At 43.9% G+C, this 19,899-nt stretch overlaps 1 protein-coding gene across 2 annotated transcripts; it reads right to left on the bottom strand.

The window, feature by feature from the left end:
- Positions 1–4,633: 4,633 nt before the first annotated feature.
- Positions 4,634–13,852, bottom strand: PCDH18 (protocadherin 18). 2 transcript variants are annotated; one of them, XM_008490299.2, is made up of 4 exons: positions 11,018–13,522; positions 10,019–10,107; positions 9,728–9,891; positions 4,634–5,900 (listed from the first exon to the last, which is right to left on the bottom strand). In XM_008490299.2, the coding sequence occupies exons 1-4, from the start codon at positions 13,520–13,522 to the stop codon at positions 5,224–5,226; spliced, it is 3,435 nt and encodes a 1,144-aa protein (XP_008488521.1). In that variant the 3' UTR covers positions 4,634–5,223. The 2 variants fall into 2 exon arrangements, with proteins under 2 accessions (XP_008488521.1, XP_008488522.1); XM_008490300.2 differs by having other exon boundaries at positions 5,224–5,900; positions 10,019–10,104; positions 11,018–13,852.
- Positions 13,853–19,899: the final 6,047 nt, after the last annotated feature.

Consider the following 19,899-nt stretch of genomic DNA (forward strand, 5'->3'; position numbering starts at 1 on the left):
GTGCCTGATTAGGGTGGGCCCCCACTGCGCATGAGCAGGACCAGGGGGCCAATAAAAGGTGAGTCCTGAGACACAAGCTCAGCTCACTCCTGAGCACGCTTTGCAGAGAGGTCAGTCACTCTTGGAGCACTGTATTACCTTCATTGTGCCACTAGCGCTCATCGCCCTCAAGGTGAGTCTCTGAGGTGTCTCGGACCCAAGGCCTCGGCATTGCAGTACTGGGTCTTAGCCAGCTACGCCACCAGAGACTCCCCCTGAGGGTGATGAACACTAGTGGTGCAATGAAGGTAATACAGTGCTCCGAGAGTGACTGACCTCTCTGCAAAGCGTGCTCAGGAGTGAGCTGAGCTTGTGTCTCAGGACTCACCTTTTATTGGCCCCCTGGTCCTGCTCATGCGCAGTGGGGGCCCACCCTAATCAGGCACAGGTGGGCTTGACACAAGCTCATGCTCACTCCCTGGCAATTAGTGGCACCTGGTTGCCTTGTTACACTACACTGTAATATCAGTTTTCCTTGATATAGAAGATATATATCTTGATATAGAAGATACCTTGTACTAGGGTTTTCATGTATGTCTACAACACCCCACGACCCAAACAGAAGATTTCCCTCATTTATAGGGAAAACCTGAGAAAAAGGACTCTAAACAGAGCAGGATAAAAACAGGTTTTTCTTTCCTCATTTAACACAACCTACAGATCTTTTGGCAAGCTTTGTACTGATCATAAATGCAGCTCAAACCCTGATGCATCTCAGATAAAATCTAAGTACACATTTCTGCTCTCAGAGATGGGTCATATAACTGGTCTCTTCACATGATAAGATTCTTATAGCAATGCACATACCAAATATTATTACTCTGTGTTGGTATAGAAAACCCCTCAGGAAAACCTTATGTATTTTATATTTGGATGCCTAGTGCTACCAGAGAAATTCATTGCAATCTATTTTTTGCTAGAAAGCCCCCAAACAAAGGCTCTTTAAATCACTGAGACTATCCATGTGACATGGGCCAGGAGGCATAAACTGATTTAAGGATTTTGAATTTAAAACAGGTGGGTAATCCCTAGTGAATGATATAACTGTGAAAACTCAGCTTGTCAGCCTGCCCTGCAACCCCCCAGACAGTGCAAACCAGTCTGAGACTAAAAGTCTAATATTTCCTCTTCTAGAGGTGGGAAGCAACACCTATCTGGAGTCATTTGAGAAGGAGAAACCTGCACCACTTGGAGTTTCACTTTCAGCTGCTGGTTTAGTAACAGATGACAATGTTTTATCCCTTCCAACCCAAGCCATTCAATGATTCTATGATCTATACCAATAGAAACCCATGATAATTTCCAAGTTTAATCCCATCAAACTACCATCTTGCACACTTTCAAGGCAACCACGAGTCCTCCTGTGCACCCCACACACTGTGTGCACCCAGACTGGAATTAAATAGTCCCTGATTTCCAAAGCAGACAAAGATTTTGTCCTGAGCACCCTCTCTCCCATTCCGCTCCAGTGTGGAGCCAGCAGCAGGGAGGTCCAGCCAGGTACACCAGCCCTGCCCACCCCATACCCATTCAGAAGTCCAGTAGAGCTTACAAGTATACACAAAAATTTAGGACAAGGGAGGACCTGAGAAACTATGAACAGGTAGAAACTGGAAGAGGGAACTGGGCTGAGGGAACTTGGAGAACCAGACTGAAACTGGACACTGATGGAGAGGGAAACAGGGGCTGAGATGAGATGGGAAGGATCTAGATAAGGAGGAAGCCATGCTGACATGAACTTTAGGACTTGGTAGGAATCTACAGCATGTAAACTGGCTTCAGAGTCAAGCCAACCTTGCTGGTACTGAGGCAAGACTTGGGATGAACATGGGGCATGGGGTACTGTCAGGGAACACCAGGAGCAAGGCTGCTCTGGTGAGAGGGGCAGGAGAGAGGCCAGGATCCCAGGGGAATCCCAACACAGGCAATAAATCCACTGACAAAACAACTTCTTACAGTACCTGAATGCAGCAGTGCTGGTAATGGGATCCATCAGCAGCCTCCAACAAGGTGACAAACCAGGTTCAGGATGTATCCAAGGAATCCTGTCCTCAGCAGCCGGATAAGGACTCAGCAACTTTGTTATGGAGTGATTTCCAGGTCCAGCCGAGAAATAAAGATCAGAACCAACACACCTGCAAACGGAGAGTGACCCAAGCTGAGCTTAAATGGGCTCCCTGAGCTTAAATGGGCTCCTGAGCCAATGGGGTGAGGGAGAGGGTGGGTTCCAGGTGAGACTTGTGGTGTCCATTAAGGCCTATTAGTGGGAAGGAAGGGGAAAAATGGGGAAGAGGTTTTCAGATATTTATTAAATGGGTTGCTGTGACTTCTTTTCAGCAACACACATTAGGCCAGTGAGACTTGTTGGAATTCAAAGGTGCTGTAACAATATTCCACAACAAAAACAGAGCCTCCACTGTCAGAGACTAAGCCAGTTCCCTTAAACGTTGAAGTCAAAAGGCCATTTTGATTGTTTCATCTGCTAATACAGATGCTTGGTTAGAAAAGTGAGGGCCTGGTTTTCCCAAACAGCACAGCCATACTCATGGACTCCAGCACTGTAAATAAGCTGAGAATCTTTCTGTTAGGTACCAATAAATGTTTACCCACCTACAAATGTCACCCCTACAGCACCACGAAACTGTCTTGAGTTAGTGCAGTGGTGTTTGGGAAGCCGGGGGGACAGAGATGGTTCCTGTGAGAAGCTTCTGGAAGCTCTCGCGGTTCCAATCCCTGCCCCGCATCTGCTGGAGGCTGAGGAGATATGGGAAGCTGGATGCACCTCTGACAGGAACATGCTCAAGAACAGGAAAACAAAACTGCAAAAGAGTAAGAAAAGGACCTGCAGTGCAGAGTAGAGGGTGAAGTTAGAGAGCAATGCCAGAGAAATGAACACGGAGGTCAGGGAAGGAGCAGGAAAGGTGCCTGAGCAGGTTTCCTCACAGCCTGTGGTGAGATGGCGGCTGTGTCCGTGCTGCCCATGGAGGAGCAGGATGGGGCAGTCCCTGAAGGAGCACAGTGGGGCAGAGATGGATTTGTAGCCCCTGGAGAGTAAAAGGGGATCAGACGTGAAGCAGCAACCTGTGCAGGACTGCGGAGAGGGTCAGATGTGGCTCTGCAGCCATGGAGGACCCAGTGCCAAGGAAGGTGACTGTTCCCGCAATGACTCTGTGGGCAGCCTGGGCTGGAGCAGTTCCTGAGGGATTGCACCTCACAGGATGGACTCATGTCCCAGGGGTTCCTGAAGGACTCTCCCATCAGAGGGACCCCGCGTTGGAGTGGGGAAAGAACATGAGGAGTCCTCCCCTGAGAAGGAAGGAGTGACAGAAACACCATGTGGGGAACTTACCCTGAACCCCCCCTGTGTCCCCTGTGCCCTGAGGGGAGGCGGAAGGGAAGGAGTTCAAGCCCAGGAGGAAGGGAGGGACTGGGGGAGAATGCATTAAGATCTGGCCATGTTTTCTCTTGTAGATGAAATTAGGGTTTTTTTCCTTCCCAAGTTGAACCTGTTGTTTGCCTCTTACCATATATCCAGGAGCCTTTGGGTGGGTTTTCTCCCATGAGCAGGGATGAGTGAGCAGAGGCCCCGTTGGTAGTGGCCGAGCCTAAACTGTGACAGAAAGCAACAAGATAAAAGTTTCCTTACACACAGACCATACCAATAAAGTTTATGCACACAACAAAACTTTGGCTTTAGGTAACATTAAACAGGATTTTTCTGTATCTATCAAAGCATTCGGTAGGGTACTTTACAAGTACAAATCTCCAGAATACCTGGGTTATACCTGGGTTCACTTGGATTATTTTAAGTTTTTCACACTTCTGGTTAAAAATAAAAAAAAAAAATAAAAAATGACCCATATGCAGCTCTGAATGAAAAAGCAAAAGTCCAGTTTTTCTGGCCATCTTTTAATAACATTGTCTTCAAGTGAGCATCAGGAGTCCAGAACCAACCCATCTATCCTTTTACAGAAATCTCCCTGTATCACAGGCTAACCAGAAATGTTTTGGAAAAAAACCAAAAAAACCCCAACAATTAAAGGGCCAACATAGACTTTCATCTAGGAAATCTTAGTTCTATCACCCCATGGTGATGACACCATGATATAATTACTGTTTTCATTGCATTAGCTTCAGTTCAGGGAGATGCCCTGCTACGGATCGATGGGATCCATGGAGTACCTGCAGGATAACTCTCTTCTAGGAAATTCAAATATTTCAGAACTACTTTTCAACCAAAAGGTAGACATGCAAGAGGCAAAACATACCTGTGATCAAAACATTTGCTGGGAGATGCAACATTCCTTTTATTTTGGTGCAATGTACAAGGATAAAGCAGTCAATTACATTTTTTTTTATTTACATAAATTGAGCATTCAGCTTGAGGTAAGAAAAGCTGATTTTACTGCTGCCTTTCAAGTACAAACCACTCACTCCAACCGATTTTGCAATGTAACAGTGGTGGAACAGTGGAACAAATTAACCTTTTTTTTTTTTTTCCAGAGGTAACATTGGAATTCCCAGCACTAAATTCCACCATTTGTTCATGTGGGCAAATACTTGTAGAAGAGAGGAAGACTCCAGCCCACAAAAATCCATTAATTAAAAGGTAAAAATTTCTCTAGAGACCAAAAGTATCAAGATAAAAAGGACATGTTAGCTTTCATGGAGCTGACAACTCTTTATTGTAAGAATGAAACATTGCAACAAAGTGTCAGATCATTTATTGAAACTGTTTGCATAACTTTTCAGTGGTTTGAATTACTATCTGTAACCTCTGAGACTTAAAAGAAATAATAAGGTAAAGTAATGACCTTCCTTTTTTTTTTTTTTACATGCCTGTGTGGCAAAAATCCTAGAAGTTTGACAGGGGTAGTAGTACCATCTATACACATTTAGGAAAACATGCTTGCTGTGGGTGTACAAAAATAAAATTTATTTGTTAAATTACACATAAATATAAGGTACAAATGTATTTTTAAAATACAGATAAAGATAATCACACTTGCATTGTGTACATATGAAAATACAGTATTTTAATATTCAACATACACAGACACATTTATGATAAATGCAACTAGTTGGCAATGCCAGTTCTTCTCAGTCTGTTTTTTGTTCTTTCGTGGGTTTTTTTTTTTTTCCCTTCCAGATTTCCATAAACACGGAAACAGGCTTTTCAAACAATTAGTTCTGCCGGACATCTTGCAGAAGCTTGTTAATTTCTGCCACCAGCTCGCTGGCATCCATGAGTTCGTGTTTGCCATCACTGAGGTGGTTGAGCACGTTGTCAAAATCATCTTCCTCGTAATTCTCCGGGATCTCCTCCATGGCCGGCAGCCATTTCGAGGAAGGCTGCGAGCTCGAGTGAGTCCCCAGAGCCGGCCCGTTGTTGGCAGGGTTCTGGAAATGCGTGCTGGCTGCCCAGGCTGCCACCCCCTGTGGATAATTCCCAGTCTTGGCTGGCAAATGTCCCTTCCTACGCTCCAAGGAGCTGGCACGCTCCAGCTCGTTACACTCCGTGTAGGCATCCAGGGAGGGAGGCAGCAGGCGCTGGAAAACGCTGCTCATTTCCGAAAGGAGAGAGGAGGTACAGGTGTCCCCTGACTCCTCCTCGCTCTGGCAGTCTTTCCCAAAAGTTGAAAAGCTCTTCTTTTTCTTCTTCTTCTCACCGGCGTCAGCAGCCTGGGGATCTTCCTCCAGGCCCTGCTGCTGCTGCTGCAGCTGCTGCTGGGGTGATGGGAACTCCTCCCCAGGGATGAACATGTTGCTGCGGTAATCGGAGGAGGGAGAGGGTAAGGGTGGCATCCAGCACTGGTCAGAGTGCCCCAGGACTCTGCATTCCTCTGTGCACAGCCTCATAGCTGCAGGAGAGAAAAGAGAAGAGTCAGCACCCTACTCCTGCTGCAGGGACCACTTACATTTGCTGGGACTAACACAGCTTTTCCAAAGATGTTCAAATCTGGAGTTTGGTCTGTGGGCATGGAGAAACCAGATTCAAGCCCTCTGGACAGAAGGGCAGCTGCATTTCTGAATGGTCTCAAACAATGAGAATGATAAATACAGGACATGGAAGACAGTAATGCAATCTTCTAACTAGAGCTGAAGATGATTGTGAAAATCTCAGGTGAAAAACATGCACTTGTGATTTAAAACCATTTGTTCCCTTTGTACCATGCTGTTTCATTAAAACAAACAAAAAAACCCAAGACAATGGGAAAAGAAAAAAGAAAGGGAGTGTTCTACCTCCAAGCATTTACTTAAGCTTTAGTGAAGCCTCCCACATGCAATTAGAGAAGCACATCCGAGTAATAAAGCAGGAATAAATGGACAGGGGGAATGAGGAACAATATGCAAAGGGATCTCCCTCTTCACTAACACACCTCCCTTTGATCTGCTAAAGAGGTTTGTGGTAAATATGAGGTGATCCACTGCTGTATTACCTTTTTAACTAGATCAGTTACATTTTAATCAAGCAAGAACACCTAAGACAACATAGCTGTTCTTTCAGCTGCTTGGTGTTAGTGATGTCTCTTCAGGAGAAGCAATGCAATGGGCAAAGCATCTACATCCCTGGGAGTTGTGCTGGTCTGACCTGGCCCATGAAGAGCACTGCAAGAGTCCTACAATCAAACCTGAAGAGATCTGGGCATCATCCTTATAGACAGAGACACCCAAAGCCCTGTTTGACAGAGCTGAAAAGAGAAATGTGCCAGAAAAGAAGACAAATTTTCCTCTCCAAAGGGAACTGGTTCTGTAGGACAGGAGGCCTGAGCTTGTGGATGGTGCTGCCTGACAGACCTGCTGGAAAAGACCCTGGTTCTGCAGGGACCACTAACCTGAATTTGAGGCACATACTTCACAAGAAAGCTTCAGAAATGCCAGACTCTTGGCGTTATGCATATTTTGAGCAGAAGCAGCTTTTGCCCCAATTCTCTGTCAATGAATAGTTAGATGAGCCCATGCAGAGTAGAATATATTTTTCTTTCTTTATATGTTGGATACATAAGAAATGTTTGCAGTCATGGCCTGTAAGTTTCCCCTGTTTTCTCATCACGGTACCCATCTGGCTCTGGACCCATTAATTTTACCAAAAAAACCCTTTTTGCAATGGTGCAAGCAGAACTGGATGGAGTACTTCAGCTTAGGACACACCAGTGATGGATAAAGCCCTGCTCCCATCCTGCCAGCATTATTTATCTCAGCACTCCACACAGCCTACCACGATGTTTGCTTTCCTAACACCCCTTCTGCCCCTCTAAGTGTCTTACATATCAGAGTAGAAATTTCTTCAAGAATTGAGGTTCAGGCTGCAGGCTGGATATTGCACAAGCTACTGAAAACTGATTGGTTGGCCTCAAAAAAACAAAAAAGCAACTTAGAAAATATCACTGGTTGAAGTTTCAGTATGAGTGACTGCAATGCCTTCAAGTTCTTAGTGTCCATTCTTTGTATGAAAAGCAGATGTGTGCTCCTCTACAGAAAATCCCTAAGAATAAGGAGAAAAGGTATCCAAATGATCCATGGAGTCTGGACCAGCTCACAGCTCATCCCAATAGATGAGGATTACTCTAAGAAGACTCCTGAAAATTCCTGGGACACTTTCATTAGGTTTTCATTACTAATGAGGGCTGTCATGGTGTGAGTTCTGTTACTGATGTTATTTTATATCAAAATCAATCCTGATAACTAAGTCTGACATTCCAGAACATAAGATTGAAAGATACTCTGAGGAAATTGAATGGTGTCAAAGTCTGTGTGTAAATCAGCATTAAAAAAAAATAACATAAAAAAACCAACCCATGCACAAAAGCTTTTTTTTTTTGCCAGAAGCTAAAGCTTATTGGTAAGGATTTAAAAAGTGAGAGAGAAAGAAACAAGTAGTTCAAGGACAATTATTGAACTTTCTGATCATGTAATTTTTAATGTTTCGAGGGATGACCTCCTTTCCTTTCAAGTTCTACTTTAAAGGAACAAATGAAAGGACTTTCTCACAGATTTTGCCCGTGTCCAGACTGACAATACAGAAACCTTTCAAAACGGAGAGCAGGAAACCTCCAGGAAGTTTTCTTTTCCCTTTCATTTGTTTGGATTGCAGATCAATTCAGGTCTCATCTGAACAAGTTCAGCATACTTATCTAATGGATGGACCAAGCACAGCAGCAAGTGGACATCTGGGTGAGATTAAATGCCTGGTTTAATAGTCCAGCCCAGTTCTGTCAGGACTCAGCACTTACTTGGAATGTGATAGCACTGGGCAAAGCCTGGGCACTTTTGAAACTCCTGCTTTTGTTTAGAGACCCAGTGGCAAGAACTGGCATTTCAGCTAGCCCAGGGGGCAACTGCTCCCACCTGCTGGCACCCCTGGCTGCCCACTGGGAAGGGGACAGCAGCAGGGATGGATGCCAGGGCAAACACCACTGCACCTGAAGTTCCCCTGGCAACCAAGAGCTTCTGCCTCTTTGCCAAGTATATGAGAGAGTGAGACATGTCTCATGCTATCTGGGACAGGAAGAGGGAATAGAAGCTGGGGGGAGATGAGGATAAAGATATATTAGGACTCCAGATTTAGGTTAAAGATTCAGAAAAAACAGTAACTTTCCAAGCTGTCTGGTTTTGAAGCATTGGGTATATAATATAGGTGAATTCATGTAGGTGAATGCCTGGGTAGGTGGTTCAAGATGTACAAGAAAGGGCTGCAGCACCTCTCCTGCAGCCCTGGGCAGTATGTGGGGGGCACTTCAGGAGGGAATATGTCCCCCAGTGCCCCACAAAGCAATGCACCCCCTTGTACAAAATGACTGAACTGAACTTTTTAAGTTTCTGCTCTTTGTTCAGTGAGATCCAGATCTGTCAGTGACAAAGAGAAAACTAAATGTGACTGAACTCAGTAAAAGATCTAAGGTGCAACCTGTGGCTATGTAATTATTAAAGTAATTACAAAATTCTCATATCTTATCATGATTTCCCACAGCCTTTTTTACTCAACTTATAATTGGCCATAAATTTAAAAGTGGTACTTCACACACATGAACGTGTACATGTATTTATCTTACTTTCATTCACCTTTTTCTACCTTTTCTCTTTCCTGCCCTGTGCACTGAATTGTACCTTTCATCTCTTTCTTATGGAAATCAGGGTAGCAAGGTTTAAAATCTGGGCCATATTTAGATCCTTCCCTTGCCACTCAACTTTATTTTTCACTGTGAAAAAAACCACTCCTCTTCTCTATCCATATTTCTGGTGCACTTTCAGAAGCCAGCTCGAAATGGCAGAAGTTTGTATCATACAGATCAACCCCAGGGTGGAAAATTTATCTCCCAAATTATAGTTCAGTGTATTTTTAACAAACCAAAACTGCCTGGCTTTGCAAAAACATCCACCCAGTCGTTAGAAGTCTAAAGACATGGAGCAGAATGTGCTTTTGGGGGGAACTGGAGCCAGCTCGTGATGATGTGAAAAACAGAAAAAAAAAAAAACCAGGCATTGCTCTGGGCAGATTTTCAGTTGTGTCTGAGCTTTCATTTTACTGGATATGTGAAGGCTTTAGCTCAATATTTACCATGAAGCAGAGCAAAAAGGAAGGAAATGAAGGACTTGAAGGAATTTTTGCTTTCTCAGTAGTAGTTTTATCAAAGTGACAGCCAGGCAGCTCTGTAAATAAACCGGTCAGCTCCCATTGTGCTCTTACCTGCAGGAATTCTCCCATCTGTAAGGAAAAGGTCACTGAATCCTTCCCCAAGAAGTCTGTCGATTGGAGACTCTCTCCCCAAATCATAATCACTGTCTCCAGCTTCACTATCACCCCGGCCACTGTCTTTCAAGCTGAATTTATCCATATCTTGCAGGGCATATCTGTGGAGAGAATTGTGCTGGAATTAAATTATGTCATGTACATTATATTCCACTTTTTGATTAAAAATACGTGTCTCTATTTTTGCTACGTGTACATGCACTGAAGCAGAACAGACCAGATCCTTACCTGTAGCTTCTGGAATATTTGTTTCCTCGAAAACTTGGCCTTGGTTGATACTGGCCCTGGTGAAGCATCGAGAGAAGCTGAGAAACCTGCTGAAGAAAGGATGAAAAGACTGATTCCTTGAAATGAAAGCTCAAACTCCTAGTTGTAAAACCACTAATTGAGTTCTCAGGTTTGTTTGTTGCGTGTGGCCTTTTTTTCCCTTTAAAGTTTAATTAATTCAAATTCCTGCACATATAGAGTGCAGTACAACAGACTATTTTGTAGTTTCATGTCTGCCACAGGAAACATCTGAAGACTTTGAACAATAAGGAAATGCACTGCTGTTCATTAGCCTCTGAACTCACAATAACTCATTCATTAACAAGTAAAACAAGTAGTCAAACAGAGATGGAGTTTTGCTTTAATAGGATAGAACCAACCTCTTACCATTCCAGCCTCCTAATTCAAAATAAAATGTCATTACTCTACATATAAAGAGTTACCAGGACACAGCTGTCACTTAAGCCATTACTTAGCATTTTCAGTGAAAACTGGGATGGAAAGTCTCAAAGTCTGAGATCCTCTGATCATGAATTACAACAGCTGTGCTTAAACAGTGTTAGTATTTTACCTTTTCCTTCCCCATTAATGTAAGAATTTCCTGTACTGTTTCTCTATCTAAATAGTCAGGCATTCTTTCTTAAACAAACCTACACAGAGGGACAGGGAAGGCCGAGAAGAAAGAAAGAGCAGAAAACCACAGCAGAGTAATGTCTACATCCCCCCTCCCAGGGAAGAAGCAAGAAATAATGCTAGTAATGACAGATTTAATCTGGTTCCCCAGGCTAATGGGTTCAGTTGATAGTGGAGTAAAACTGCAAAGAGGCAACATCTAAGGAGAAATCCCCAACAGCTTCTCATTAGGCAGAGACCCAATCGCCCATTGGTCTCTCAGAGCACCTCCACACTCCCACGTGAAGGCATGAGTGAATCAAGTGCAAACTGAGGTATGGACCTTACCTCCACAGCTGGGGTAGCATGGGTGAGTTCCAGAGAGAAATTCTCAGGCACGTGGTTAGAGGAGATTGTCACCAGGCTGTTCAGGGATTGGTGGCTGTGGTGGCTCTGCCGGCTGCTCATTTGTCCCCTTTCCAGGGTCGGAGATGACGATGGAGAAGCTCTGTGGTGGGATCTGATGGGTAAAGTGCCATTAACTGTTGGCACTAATGTAATGTCCCCTTTGTGGATCTGTCTGGAGGGGCGTTTTGGGTGGTGCTGGTAGGTTGATTCCGCCACCCTACAGTTGTAGGACCTGGTGTCTTTTTTCTCTCGATTACACCTTGTGGCAAAGATAACCATGATGACCAACAACACGGCACAGATTGACCCTAAGGATATAATTGTAATCATGGAGACATCCAGGGAGGGCTGGCTTACCAACGTTGCTTCTGTGCTTGCAAATGAATAAACGTACTCAAAAACAGTGCACTTCAGAAGTGCCTTAGTACTAAGCTGAGGACTGCCTTTATCCTGGACTATCACAAAAAATTCCCATTGTTTTGTTGGCACCGATTCAACACTGACATTGATAGAGATGTCACAAGTTTTGGGATCCATGACAAAGATGCTGTTCTCCTTGTCAGATGCTATGGAGCAGCTGAGTTCAGAGTTCATCCCAGAGTCTCTATCTGTAGCCCTTATCCTGGTGACAAGAAAGCCAATCCCAGCATCTTTAGGGATGGAGACTTCTGCCGTGCTGTTGCGTAGTGCTGGCCCCACAATGACAGGAGCATTGTCATTTTCATCAATAATGGTCAGTACAACCGTGGTGTTGCTAACAAGCTGCTGACTTCCCCCATCCCTAGCTTGAACCATAAAGGCAATTTGATTTACTTCTTCGTGATCAAAGGTCCTCAGGGCATAGATGGCCCCATTGGAGGGATCGATGGTCACGTAGGTGGTTATAGAACTCCCCAAAATATAGCTCTCCAAAATAGTGTATGTCACCTGCCCGTTGTCACCTAGATCGGGGTCTGTGGCTGTGACTGATGTGATGTATGCTCCTGGAGAGTTATTTTCCAAGATAACAACTTCGTATCTGTTTGTCTGGAAGCGGGGTGGGTTGTCATTTTCATCACTGATTTGGACAGTAAAGTGTTTCACTGTGGAGAGACTCGGTGTTCCCTTGTCCTCTGCTATTACAGTCAAGCTGTATTCAGATCTCTTTTCCCTATCCAGAGTGGCATTAGTCAAGATCAAATAGTTGTTTTCATAGGTCTTTTGAAGCTTAAAGTGGCCATGTCCATGGAGCTTGCAAACTATCTCTCCATTCACGCCAGAGTCCTTGTCTTGAACTCTGACCAGGGCAACAAAAGTGTCCAGGGGTGACCCTTCAGAAATGTAAGCTACCTCATCTTTCTCAGGGGACATCAAGTTTAAGTTAATTTCAGGTCTGTTGTCATTCACATCCACAATTTTAATGATAATTTTGCAGTGAGCTGGAATAGAATTGGGCCCCAAATCCTGAGCCTGAGCATCTAGTTCATAGGATTTGGTTACTTCATAGTCCACTTGCTTCAGGAGGGTGAGGTGCCCCTTTTCTGAATCTATCTTAAAAGTCTCTAAAATTTTGGCAGACACATGACTGCTGAAGGAGTAGACGACTTTCCCGTTAGCGCCCTCATCTGGGTCGGTAGCATTGAGGTCTATGAGCAAAGTCCCAACCGGGGAATTTTCTGGGAGTTGGATGATATACGACTGCTGCTCGAAAACAGGGCTGTTGTCATTGGAATCAGAGATGCTGATCTTCAGGAGGGACGAGCCAGACCTCTGAGGCACCCCTTTATCCGAAGCAGTGAGCTGGAGCTCGTAACTTGACTTCAGCTCTCGGTCCAGCTCCTTAACCACGATCAGTTCTGCATATTTAGCACCATCAGTCCTGGTTCTCACCTCGATACTAAAAAAATCATTTGCAGAAAGGGAGTAAGTGTGAAGGGAGTTGTCCCCTACGTCTGGATCAAAAGCACTGTCCAAAGGGATCCGGGTTCCTACAGCTGCACTCTCAGAGATTTCAATCGGGATAAGAGCTCTGGAAAACTGGGGAGAGTTGTCATTAATATCCAGCACTTCCACCTCAACATGGAACAGCTGCAGATGCTCAGTGGGCAGAGTGATCACATCAAACTCGATGGAGCAGTTTAAGTTTTTCTGGCAGAGTTGTTCCCGGTCAATTTTAGCTCCTATGCTGATTTCTCCATTATCCTCACGGACTACAAGCAAGGGTGAATTCCCCCTCTGCATGGCTCGAAAGCGAACCGAGGCAGGGTTTGGCATTTTTAATAAAACATCAGCTACATCCTCCGATAGTCTTGCAATTACCGATCCAACTCTCTGCTCCTCATAAATCCTGTATTTCAAATTCTTGCCCAGCACAGCCTTACTGAAAGATCCTATCACCAGTGCAAAAATGAATATAAAGTGCATTTTACTGCCGATTCGGTGCATTTGTAAGTTTTCGCAATTCATTTCTCCAAGCAAGTTAAAAAGCAATTATTTCGACTTCCTCCGGTACCTTAAACACAGCTCACATCTGGTCCTTAAAAAACTTGAAAACCGCCTTTTCTCCTCAGCCGAGCACTAATACCTTACCAGGCGAGAAAACTTTCTTCCTTTTTTTTTTTTTTCTTCTGGCTATACACACCGTGCCAGGGCATCCAGAGACAATCTGTACGCGGTCCCCGCTGCTCCTCTCATCTGACTCCCCGCTCCTCTTCCAGGCTGAGCCGTGCCGGGCCAGTCCGCTCCTCTCCCGCCGCCAGCATCCAGGGACCGCCGGGCAGCCAGCGGGAGCCGACCCGCTCCTCGCTCCCTCCTCCTCCTCTCTCCCCGCTCGCCGCCAGACTAAACACCCTCGGTCGCCGACTGCCAGCTTAAAAAAACCCTCCCAACTTCACTCCCAACTCCTCAGACAAAGCTTTTTTTTTTTTTTTCCTTTTTCTTTTTTTTTTTTCACCCCGGCATGTGCCGAGCCCCGGCTCCAGCCAATCAGCCCGACGGGGCCAGGGCGGCCGCCCCGCAGCCCGGGAGGGAGTGGGAGGGAGGGGAGAAGGAGAGGGAAGGGGGGGAAGGAAAAGGGAAGAAGGGGGAGAAGAAACGAGGAGGGAGGGGCGGCTCCTCAGCCCGCCGTGCTCGGTGTTGCCAAGATGGAGGGGGGGGTTGGTGGTGGGAGTGGGTGAACTGATGGGTGGGGGGTCGGGGGTGTAGGAGGTTGGGTACGCACACAAATGACTAAAGGGCAACTTTAAATCAACTTGTCCGTATCCCCCACTCCATCCCCACCTACCCGCATTTTCGGGGGCACTTTCAAGCGGTTTGGGGTTGTTTGGATTTGGGTTGTGGGGTTTGGTGGGGGTTTTTTTGAGTGATTTTAATTTCTCCCTGCCAGGAAAAATGCGATCGCGCTGCTCATTTCTGTACTTTAAGGTTGCCTTGTTTAACTAACTGGATTTTTTTTATTATTATTTATTTTTTTTTTTTGTGCTTAGTAAAGGAGCTGGGGGTGACGCCTCTCTAACCAGAGCTGCTTCTTGCTGCTGATTTACCTCTTTACCTGCTTGTAAACCTTTACCTCCCAACAGCTCTGCTCCTGCCTGCAGCACGGGGAGATCTCCCTGCTCCGAGCTCTCCCTCCTCCTTTCCCAGTCCCGTCCTTTTCCCAGCTCCCTCTCCCAGCTTTTCCCTCCTCGGCGCAGCTGCTTTAGCCCGAGTTCGGTCGTTCAGAGTGTGCAACTGTCTCTGCCTCTTTCTCTGCTGTTTTTTTTTTTTTTTTTTTTTTTTCTATTTGCTTTGCCAGTGGTTCTTCAGGAGGTCTGAGGAAGCGCTTCATGCTTCACCATGGCAATTTTTGCTAAGCGCACCTTCTTCGTGCCGAGTGTTCTGGAAAAAAAAAAAAAAAAAAAAAAAAAGCAGCCACCAGATAGATTTGTTTGTAAAGTGACAGTTTCCTCGCCTCTCTACACACAAATAATCTTATGACTGAGTCGGTAACATATTTTGTGTACACCAGAAACACTAGGGATGGTTATGTGAGCCTCAGACTGCACCCAGCTCACAGAAGCTGATGTGTTCTGCTCGTTTCAAATGTATGTTTTTAGGCTTTGATTTCTATTTCCTCTTCTTTGAGTTTGCTTTTTAGGTTTAGCATTTTAGCCAGTTTTGCTGTGCTTGTCATTGTTTTTTCTGCTTTCTCTCTTTGCTTCTAGGTGTTGCCCATAACCAACACTCTCCTACTGCTCTTTTCTCTCTCATATCCCCCCCCCCAAGTCCAAAACTGCCAAAAGTAAATCTCTGAGTTCCACAGTTTGCTACTAGCTCTCAGCAGAGCTCACTAAGAAGGTTCTTGCTAAAAAATAAAGCAGAGGAGGCTCAGCGTGAACCCTCCTTCTTTTTAAGCATTCAAAAGCATTTTATAAGCCATTGTCTCTCTCTCTCTTTTTTTTTTTTCTTTTTTCTTTTTTTCTTTTTCCACACACCAGTGCCGTGTGGCAAATTGTGCAGAATAGAAATGCCCATAATGAATGTATTTAGTACTGGGTCACGCTGATGAACATTCTGCCCCCATGAATAATACTGTTTTACAAGTTTGCAGCCCTTTCAAATTGCTGATCCCCAAACCCTATAGGCAAACTAGAAAAGCTAACACAAGCAACTGGGACTTTAGAAACCCATAGCCATCTGGCCTAAAGCTCTAACAATCCAAGCCAATAATTATATCAATTCAGGCTTTAGTGAACCCCTTTGCAAACACCAAAAGAGCAAAGAAAGGAATTAGTGGCCATTCTAAGTTCTGGTGGAGAGAATTCAAAGATAATCTAATTCCATTAGTTCAGGAACAGCTTTTTTTGCAGCTCTGATAAATCTTCCTAAAACATTTTTCCAAAACATCAGTGTAAACTCTTTTCTGACCATAATTGGGGAAATAGGCTCAATTAAATGCTGTTCTTAGTGTCAACAAAAAGTATTTTGTTGATAAAAGAAGTCAATGCCCCTTTACATGATGGGTACAGGAGATGAATAATTCATAGTAAAAATAATTTCACTGCCCAAGTCCTAGAGTATCATGTATATTCTTACATGATAACATCTTCCCTGTAACTGTTTAGTACATTTAGATATATAGAATGTGCTTAGACAATTTTTATCTCTTTCCAAGCAGTAATTCTACTTCATAACATCAGTCTTTCTCAGAGATGTACTCTGTACATTAGTAGAGGGCCAGATACTACCAGATAGGAACTACCAGATAGGAATTACAGCACCTCTTTTATTTTTTTTCCCCCTTTTTAAATTTATTTTTTGTTTTGCAGCTTCACCAGTCAGGTTATCTGTAATAGTGTCACTTAAGTCAACACTGTCCTGCAGCTAAGCAATTACACTTACAATGACAATAAAGTGTTATTGGCACAATCATCCTTAACTAAATTCTGGACTAAAGTAATGAAAAAGCCTTGATTATTATTTTGTTTTTCAATCTGACATTCTTTGAAATCTACAAGTGAGAAGGAACACATCTTGGGGTGGTTTGCTTAGACACAGCACTATGTAAGTGTGTGGCACTTACAGAAGTGATTTTTTCTGTCAGAGGGCTTACGAGCCAGGGCTGATTTCCTCCCACATCCAGTGCAAGAGTTTTTTCTCAAAGTCTCTTAAACTCCAGCCCACCTTTGACATGGCAGGCTGCCCTGACAAAGGAAAGGGAGAGTCCCACGTGCAGCCAGCAGACACTTCTTAGGGAGCCTGGTATTGTGATGCTGGGAGGCACGTGAGTGGAGTGCTGCTGGCCTCCTGGAGACAAATCTTGGTTATTCCCACCTCACACACGTCCACTCACCACAACATTCTTCTCAAAAGTTGCACTCAAATCCTCCAGTGATGCACATGAGGACAAAACCAAACTAACTCCAAACAGAACTTCCAGTTTCCTTCTGGTGCTACTTCCAAAAGCCCAGCTGCATAGCAGATTAGTTAATTTTTCACTTAGCTGAAAGGAGGCTTATTCCTGTGGTCGATAAACTTTAAAGTCTGTCTTGTTTCTCTGAGGAGTTTTACTGAGCTCTCAAGCATATATTTTCTTCTAAAAGTTACTGATCCCCTAGATGAGCAGTACTTCTGCACAACTTGGGTAACAGAATTTTACTTTGAAGAACTATTTTGAGAAATAGTCCCTCAGCAGGGCCAGGGAAGGAAAAATAATTTTCTTAACAATGATAGAAGCACAGTGAAATCAGTGCCATTTGGTTCATTCCTCTTGCTGTGTACACACACATACAAAAATGCAGTTTTGTTCACTTTCAGTGTGATTTATTGCCTTATGTTGCATCATGTTACAAAATGTCATATGCACTATGCTCCGGTGCACAAGACACAGAAAGATAAAATTTGATTTGACACCTGTGTAATGAATGTGAAAGACAAACACTCCTAAGTCAGAAGTGTATTTTAAAAGAAAATTTCCATCACAATGAATGACAAAACCAGGGGGCTTCCCCTCTCCCTCTCCCTTCTTCCTACTCTTTCTCTCTGTCTCTCCCTACCCCTATATCCCAATTTTCCCAAAGCAAAAGAAGTGACAGAGCTCTCCCTGGCCTCTGTATGTTAGATTTCCATCTGTTGCAGCATGAGTGCAATGAAAAATATCCTTGTAGGCAAAAAAAGTGTTGCCATTTTATACACTTTACACTCCTGGACCCACAAATAAGCTGGGTCAGTAGGATGCTGTTCAGCAGAGTGAAAGCAGGCTGGCATTTCACTCTGATTTTTTTGCACAGATAAATGCATTATAGAGCTTATCAGAAATTACTGCTGTATCTGCCCAATATAGCAACTATCTCATCATGCTTCTACCAAATACCTTTTTCAGAACCAAGGTGCATCAGAGGCTGGATTCCTTTAAGGCACATTAAAGGCAGGACAGGACATTGGATTACCAGGTCTGACCTCTGCATCACAGTCTTCTTAATTAAGTCCAAATACATGGATTTTAATCCGTGGGACACCAAACACTGTTCCTCATTCAGACATCAGTGATCTGGTTCACCTGAAAAGACAAAGAATTGTTGACCTAAAATGGGACCAGACAAGTCAGAAAACCCCCTCAATACTGGCCATCCTGTCCTAAAAACCCAGTACCTTAACAATATACACATATAACCCTACCTTAAAGTAATCCTGCAGAAGGTGCCCTGCCTGGCAGTTTCTGTTCCCAGCCCAAGAGTCTCAAAGGCCACACTCTGCCATATGAGAGACACCTGGGAAATAGTTGGCCAAGGTAATAGGTGTAACAGCAAAAAGGATCTTTCTGCCTCAATGAACAGCCTGTCAAAGCACTGGAACGAAAGGCAAGGTACTCAGAAGTAGGAATAAACAGAGAAATGGAGTTCTGACTCCCAATCTATGTTTTTTACTTTTTAACTTCTTTAAAAGAAACGTGGTAGTTATTAAACTACATCAAACCACAAAATTCTGTACACCTGCTGATGGGTGAGAATTATTTTTTTTTTATAAGTGAGTTCAACATTAGATCTTATATGATCATCAGTCAATGGCAAAGGGCAAAGGAGCAGGTTTTCTGCTATATGAGTAAATTTCCATGGCAGTTTTGCCATGCAGCACTGTGTATATAAATAGCAAGTTAAATCTGTACATGTTTCATGCATGACAATTGATGTACCTGGATATTCAGTCTTTCTGAACCAATATTTGTCTCTCAAAAGTTTACAAAGTCCAGAAGAGAAAAGCACATGAGACTTAATGTTTACTGACTCTCTATTCAAAACAAATCCCTGTAATGTATCACTAGATTATTTGAATTTTGAGGATTAATATGGCACTGTATATAATGGAAACTCCACTTTTGCTCACCCTAATGCATTTGTCATTTTGTTTAGTTATTTTTCTGTAAAGCACAAAGTAGAATGTGTCTCTATTTGATAGCTCTTTACCAAAAATTGCCTTTAAGAGCGATAGAAGCACTACAGCAAAATGAGGGTCTGAGTAGGACACACACTTGAGATTAAAGACACCTTTCAGAACCATTGCACACTTTGTTCCCACCACCCCTACACCACCAAGGGTAACACTGTGACCCTGTTCCACCCAAAACCAACTGGGGGTCCCATTTCCTAATGCATCATTTTTCCTTATGGCCATCTCTGTAGTTGCACATACAAGTAATAAGAGCCAGATGTTTCAGAGGACAGTGGCTATAACCTTCAGTCCATGCACAGGAATTCAAGGAAGAAAGATACTCTTCAAGGAAGAAAGATGTCACCTCCTGTCCTCTAATCCACCCCAGACCTCTTTTTTTCCCCCCAGTGAAAGCCCTATCCACATCAGTGCCCTTTCCCTGAGGTACACTTACAGGATTTCCTCCTTACACACTGGCATGCTTGCATTGGGTTCTCCACATCTGGTTTTCTTCCAGATGTTAACAAATTAATATCCTGCGTGCACTGGAAATGGAAATTCTTTATATGAATTAATTTGAAAGGCTTTTTGTGCCTTACACTACTACCATTCTAACACCTTGCACCCTGCAATACACCAGCTGCCTTGTGATATTCCCAAGGCCACTCTTACTTTGGAGAGACCAGAAAGAGCAGCAGCATTTGTGGTACTGTTCTTCTTCCCAGGAGTGAGGCTTCTGTAAAGGTAGGGTGTGAAATCTGGTGTAGATGTGAATTTAAGGCTTCAATACATACTTTGTCAACTTACCAGCTCAACCCAAGCCTTTCATGGAATTATAAGCTGCCCAGAACTTTAAGTTTCTCCTGGATAATTGCTGTTTGAGGTGTCTTCAGACCAAAGCATGTGTTCAATCTTCTACTGAGAGTTTAAATCAAATG

Source organism: Calypte anna, chromosome 4B (genome assembly GCF_003957555.1).
Source record: "Calypte anna isolate BGI_N300 chromosome 4B, bCalAnn1_v1.p, whole genome shotgun sequence".
NCBI lineage: Eukaryota > Metazoa > Chordata > Aves > Apodiformes > Trochilidae > Calypte > Calypte anna.